The 7,130-nt window shown below is 45.8% G+C and overlaps 1 protein-coding gene across 1 annotated transcript; it reads left to right on the plus strand.

The window, feature by feature from the left end:
- Window positions 1-515: 515 nt before the first annotated feature.
- Window positions 516-917, plus strand: FANCD2OS (FANCD2 opposite strand). Its single transcript, XM_086468540.1, has one exon. It carries the CDS (start codon window positions 516-518, stop codon window positions 915-917), a length of 402 nt encoding a protein of 133 aa, XP_086324666.1.
- The last annotated feature ends 6,213 nt before the right edge of the window (window positions 918-7,130 follow it).

Consider the following 7,130-nt stretch of genomic DNA (forward strand, 5'->3'; position numbering starts at 1 on the left):
ATTTGAGTAAAGGAAGCATTAGTAATTTCTTGCCAGGGCGTTCAAACAGAAATGGCTAAGCTCCACACGACAGAGTAATCCTTATCTGGGAGGAACCACTTGTATTTTCAGGCCAGCAGGTGAAGACAAGCCCGGTAATTACCCTGCACGCCCCGATGGAGAGCGCAGCCAAGCAGATCACAACGATCAACACAGCAGATAATGAATTTCAGCTCTGCGGGCAGGTGGGGAGAGAAAAGCAGAGCAGTGGCACAGCGGGAAGCAGCTGCGCTGTACGAAGGGGCAGCGGAGGCACGAACCGCTCTGTAGGGAGACGCCGCCAACGCCAGCCCCGCGCTACCTCCGGGCGGGTGTTTCCGCCGGCCTCGCCGACCGCCGCCCACCGGCCCAACCGGCGGGCCCCCAACGGCCGCGGCCCGGCGGGCAGGCCGTGACCGCCCCGGCGCCGGCCCCGCGGTCCGGCCCCTCGCGGTGGAAAGATGTTCCGTCCCGAGGCCGGCGGGCGTGTGCCCGCCATGGCCGACGGTTACCAGCTGTGGGCGCCCCGCTCGCCCCTCGACGAGTCGCTGTGGTGGCTGCGGGGCGCGGTGCCGCCGCCCGCCGCCTCAGCCCACCCCTCCCGCGGCGGCTGCGGCCCCCCGCTGGCGGCGGTCAGCCGGCCGGAGGCCGTCAGGCTGCGCGGCCTCGACGTCGTCTTCGGGCGGCCGCTGACGGCGCAGCCGCCGCGCTGGAGCGGCTCCCTGCGGGTGTCGGAGCGCTCGGCCTTCCGCCGGGTGGTGGGGCCGCGGCAGCCGGGCGGGCTGCGGCAGGCGCAGGCCCCGGTGGCCGCCGCCATGTACCTGCAGGTGCTGCGCGCCATCCTGCTGCTGTACGCCACCAACAAGAAGTGCGCCTTCGCCCTGCAGCCCTCAGGCTGACCCAGCGCCGTCTCCGCGGCGGGCCCGGGCCTCGCACCGCCGCGGGGGGGCGCCGTTGGCGGTGACAGCTGACGGGGGAAGCGAGCCCGGGAGGGCGGAGGCGCAAACGCCCCCGGCCGCGGCCGACAGCACCCCTTCGGAGCAGGGATGCGGAGCGCGCTGCCGAGCTGCCGTCCAGCGGGTAGCGTCCCGCATCCCTTCAGCGGGCTCACCGCGCTGCAGGTGGATCGCTTCGTCTGCTGGAGCAAATCCCCGAAGTGAAGTGCTCGCCGAACTGAGACCTGCTGCTTCTGGAGACGCGGCCATCTATGCCCGACGGTCCTCAGAGGAAAAAACCGAACATGTACACTTGATGTGTAGCTGAGGATACAGGCTTAAAAATTGATTCCCCCATCTTACTACCTTCAAAGCAAAATCCTTTTCTGTATTCATCTCTCGTGGAAAAAAAAAAACCCACAACCCACAGGAGTTAGGCCTTAATCTGTTAGCAGGTATTACAGTTTTTCTCCCTTGGCTGTTACCTCTTGTTGAGAACTACCTGGTTTACGGAGAATTTAAATTGCCTTTTAATATTCAGAGCAAAATCTCTGATAGTTTACGGCTGTTAAAGGCAGTTTGCATAGATACAGTCTTCAAATTTACCCATGTAAACTTTTATTTCTGTTGCTTTTTTCTGTTTTAACAAGTAGAGGAATCCTTAAAAACATTCATGGAGGAACTGTGTTCTAAAAATGCACCTTTACCCTACTCTAGTAAAACTTTCTGTACAATTCACTTGTTTACAGCTAATGAGAGCAGTTTGCAAAGAGTAATTTGCAAAGTTGTTACTTGTCTTCGAAATCAGCAAAAAACCTTTAATTTTTGTTTTAAATGCTATAAAGAATGTGTATAGCTCTTTTAGAAATGCACTATTGGTGTCTTATGGACCAACTAAAAACTGTTCTGTTTTATTTCCTGCTTGTGTAGGTAATCTACTAAAAGTTTCATAGTGTTGTTACAAATTCTTACTAAAAATGTAGCTGCTGTTTGGGGTTTCAGGAGGAAATACATTTATAAGGTATTTAGAGTCAGTATTTCACATCATTCTGATGACATAATCATTATTCATTCCACTATAAACATTCAGCATTGTCTTAGTTTAAAGTCATTGCTTGTAATAAACTTCAGAAATCTCTTCTCATGGGTTTACCCTGAATTGTGAAAAGCCTTTTGTGCCTTCGTTCAGAGGGGCTGATTTTTTAGACGATCTAGAACTAGACTCTCTGGACTCGGGAGTTAAAATAGCTGAGTGTGACTGCTGGGAAGTACTGCAATACAAGAATGAACGAACTTGCTGTAGAATATATTTTTCATGGCTAAGAAGTTAATATTTTTAATAAAGATAAAGATGTCAGCTTTAAGAAGAACATGAGGTTTGTGCTTTGATTATCTGTGGTGTAGCAGCAGGGTATTAAAAAGCAAATGGATTCATTAAGAGAGTGGCTTTGGAGGTGGATCTAAACTTCCCGATTTTCATTCAGAGCTGCCTATAGAAACTGGATGGAGTCAGTCCCACAGCAGCAGAAGCTGGATTTTTCCATTAAGTTCTCATCAGACAAGTGTCCAGATCTGGCTCCGTTGTCTGGGCTACTTTAAAGACAAATTCATACCACTATCCATCCAAATGGAATGTTGCTCCTTCAACTAGGAAATGTCAGGAGTAGTCAATATGTCTTTACATAAATAGTACTGATCTATGACAAATAACTCCCATTTTTCCAAAAACCGGAGGCCTTTTCTTTTTGAAAAGTAACCTTAAAGACTTTGGTTTCTATCCTGTTGGTTGCCCAGCTGGTAGATAATCATGAAGGAAGGGTCTGGAAAAGTTTCTCCATAGTCTTTTCGGGAAGTACTGATACGAAGCCATCATGTCTACCTCACAGTGGACACTACCATAGCATTGACCTGAGGCAGAACTGTGAGCTAGCTAGCTGGTCTTCCATCTTCCCCCTCTCAAACCAAGTCACAGCCAGTAAACCCAAAGTACAAAGTCACAGCAGTGGGAGCTGGTGAGAGACCATGCAAAAGAAGGTGGGGGGTTAGGGCCTGTGAAAGGAAACCCTGTGCTTGGGAGGGTTGCAGGAGGCACATGTGGAACATCAGAGCTCTGAAACTTGTTCCTTTAATGATTCCTGATCATAATGTACACACAATGGGGAGAAGATCATTGTTGTGACAGGTCAGGTGCAGTTATGAGACGTAGACTGGGCCCTAGATGGTTTGCTGGTCAATAATGAAAGGAGCTGAAGGACTACGTCAGCTGATACAGGCTGGTAGGGTCTGTAGTATCTCACTGGAGCTATGCTAGAAATAGATTATGCGAACTTAACGCTACTAAGCATCTAGTCTAAATATCTGCTTTTTTTATTTCAAGTATTAGTCCTTAAGCAATTAGCTATAACAAGAAGCTTTGCTTCTTAGAAATTGGTTGTGTAGGTCACATTTGTCTGGCTAGAGTAAGAAGTTAACTGTTTTCCATACTGTAGTCCTGTTTACACACAAAGACAGCAGAAAATAGTTTTTCTAAACACAATTCAGCATGGAGAAAGTTTTCCAAGAAGTCCTTGAGCAAGACAAACTTTTCATACCCCTCTTCAGTCTCATTCTCACACTGCCTTTGCTTGCTGTTTACTCACTTTCAGATTGCTGTCACACACACACACAACTGCAATGAAACCACTGCCCCAGCCCCTGCCCTTGCTGCCAGTTTGCGAGGACCCACAGCAGAGTTCCTGCTCAGACCTTAATCATGCCACTCCATGCCTTGGGACGGTGATTTCTGTTGATCCAATTGACATTACATGAAGATCTGTAATTGCCTTTCTGTTTTCTCTGAATAAGAAGTACATGGCATACCTGTGAGAGTCGAGCTTGGATGTAGATTGAATGGCAGCCACCCAGAGCCTTACAGGACACCTCAAGAGCCAGTTCAGTGTTCAAAGTAGTAGATGTAAGAATTTATATTATGTCTCCAAGCCAGCTGGAGCTTACTCTTGCTTAACTTCACTCATGTAAGTTGCTTTCTTTCAGTTTGATTGGTGCAGTTCACAGTGGTAGAATTAAACCCAAAGATAAGAAACAGCAACTCTTAAGTCTTAAAATGATATAGCACAATATCTTCTGTTCCTGGGGACACCATTATTATACCCAACTGCAAGTTATCATTTTAAATTTTGAGAGAACAAAGTAAGCTTGTGAAATCTGGCTATATTTAGGCAAGTATAATAGAGACCTACCTTCTAAATAACAAAATTCCTTCTATACCTCCTTCCTAAATTTCACCTGCAGCCAAACAGTTCCCCTCTCACAGTATCTGAACATACTTCTCCCTGGCTAAGGGGACAAGCTTTAGACTAGAAGCAATGCTGCAATCTAGCTTGGTTTCATTTTCAATTTTTCATTTTTTTTTTCACCAGAAACTGCGGCACTGAATACACCTCCCTTTGGATGGATGGCAGCTTTGAAATTCCTAAATATGCAATTTTAGAGCACAAGTTCTGATCAGCTACTGGTAGATACGGTGGTAGAATTTGCTTCTTTCAGCTTCATCAGGGATTTGCTCAGTGTTTCTTCGAATGTTATTTTAGTCTTAACCATCCCTTGAAGCAGGTCCGTGGAGAGCCAGATCTACGTTTCTGTTCAGCTTGCATTAAGACAGTACTGACTGTGGTAGGGATAGAAGTAGGCAGGAGGACTTTGGCTCAAGGTGTGACTCTCTCCTGATTACCTTGGGATGACTCAAGATAGAAAAATACCATCATTCTTCATACCAGAAAGGGATATTCTGATTTTGAGAGGAAAGAAGAAATTGCTTTCTCACTGCAGCCCATAAAAGATACTTTTTTTGCAGTCTGGTTTGGTATTGGCCCAGTACTCTGGAAAATGGGACTGATGAAAGGGGAGTAGATGCTATACATTTGTAACAGATTAATGTATCAATGAATCTTTTTCCTACAGCTTTGTAGTTGTAATGAAGTTGCAACTTAAACAACACAGTCTGTTGCCCAAGTTTGTCTTAAAAATCTTTGAGATTAAACTTGGCTTTCTCAGTGGCAAGTGAAAATGAGAGGAGTATTGGTTATTGCCTCAGCAGCGCTGTGATCTGCTCACAGCGGCCTGTGGAGAGTAGAAATTCAAACAAAGGGAGAAGGTGGGCCAACAGCTGCAGATGGTGGTTAAACAGACACTCGGTTGCACTCCCAGTGATCTTGGCTGTAATCGCTTACTCTCAGAGTGTTCTTAGGATCATTAAACAGAGGGTCCTTTAATTGTCTGTTGTTATAACGGTTTCAGAGAGAATTTGGCCATTTCTGTTTGGCTACACCTCAGATAAATTCATATAATTTCCCATTGCCCGTAAACAATTGTGCTGTCATATGCCAGAGAGATGCATTCTCATTCCCTCTTCAGCTCCAGAGCAAGGAACAAGGGCCTCTTCACACAGCTTGCACATGTAAGGTCCTGGTAGATCTTCAGCCTCTTTGCTGAATTGGTGGCAGCTTTTCCACTCCAGTCTTGGGGGCTCTGAGTCATTAATGGACTGCTCACCTTTGCTTAAAACCTGGACTCTGGTTTGGTTTAATAAGCAAATCTGATGATTTTGTTTTTATCCCCTATCTGGACTAGTAGGTATGATTCATAACATCTCGTGGCACCATGTATATTCAAAGTTGATCTGATCAGGCCCATATTTGAAATCACTCTGGTTTTGAATCCTAGTAAATCTACTGCAGATGTGAGACTTCTATATCCAACTGCCAGGTCATCATGTGCATCCTTATGCAGATGTGGTGGAAATGCATCCAATTCATGTGTTCAAGCTCTTAAAGGATTCTTAACACCAGCACTAGGCCTGCAGCTGCATTAGCTTGACTTAAAGGCTGGCTTGCCTTTAAAACCGCGTCAGGCAAGGATGAGGACTGCATCCCCCACAGCTGCCCATCAGATGTATGGGTTCTCCATCCCATTCCATGGATGGCCTCAGTTCTAACAGGGAAACAAGTGTTGACTCTAAATTAGAGAAATTGAGGCAGCACTGTGGCATGACTGGCTATTTAGCAGGCAAGCAGAACATCTAAAAATGCTCCGTTCTTTTATGTCAGTGCAACTCCAGAGATTTTAGGCCAATTATATGGACGTGAAAGGTCTTCTCAATAGGTTTTGTATGGCCGTTGCTACAGCTTACAGTCTGCAGCTAAATACCCTTCAGGGTTAAGAAGAGAGCCAACAAGGTTAGGATTGATACGCCACTACTGAAGACTGGTGTTTGTATTCCTGCTGTTCATATCTTACCAGAGATGTTCATTGTGAGCCCTTTCATCAGTAATGAAAAAAAACTCCACCACTTTTATGTAATAATAAATTATGGTTTTTTTGGAAAAAAACAGGTCTTGAAAGGAGTAAGCTTATTTAAAATGTTATGAATCATGTCAGTAAATTCTCTTTAGCTTTCTGACTCATTGCCCCCCTTCACATTATTCCCTTGGCTTACAGTAGCCTATGCTTCTATATAATGACAGCTGCCTTATTAGAGATAAATTCTGAGGTTTTGACACTGCAGAATGTAAGTAGCACCTCAGAGTCACAGCACCTTTCTTATCTTGCTAATAAGATACCAAGAGGGGAAATAGTGACACAAGTTCTGGTTTAGTACTGAGACAAGTCCCACCCACACTGGGAAAGGGTTGCCCAGAGCCACAGCACAGGCTCGTCTGTTTCTGCCAGCAGAAAAACAACCTTCTTTCACTGATAGGTATACGGATGGGAGTTCAGGAACATCAGACTAGGTGTCATCACATCATTTTCTTCATATTCTTTTGCCCGTATGGAAAGTAGTACTTGGGACCTTGGATCTTTCCCATTAGTTAAGTAAACCATGATGAGGTTGGAGGGAAAGGGCAACAACCAAGAAAGAATCCTGCTATTGCCTAACTCCTTCCAAATGTATAGTCCCTTATAGCACAAGAGGCTGTTTTGGAAGAACTGTTGTTGTATCCCCATCCTTCAACCATTATGGACATTGTGTATATTGAAGTAAGTCAGTCCTGTTGGAGGCCTTCCATCCAAATTGCTGTTTTTTTCAATTAGAAGAGACCAGGAAGCATGATTAAAATTCAAATTGCCAGGCTTTGCTGTTTTTAGACGTTAGTTGTAAAGCATATTTGTTAAGCACCA

Source organism: Leptosomus discolor, chromosome 7 (assembly GCF_034619465.1).
Source record: "Leptosomus discolor isolate bLepDis1 chromosome 7, bLepDis1.hap2, whole genome shotgun sequence".
NCBI classification, from domain to species: domain Eukaryota; kingdom Metazoa; phylum Chordata; class Aves; order Leptosomiformes; family Leptosomidae; genus Leptosomus; species Leptosomus discolor.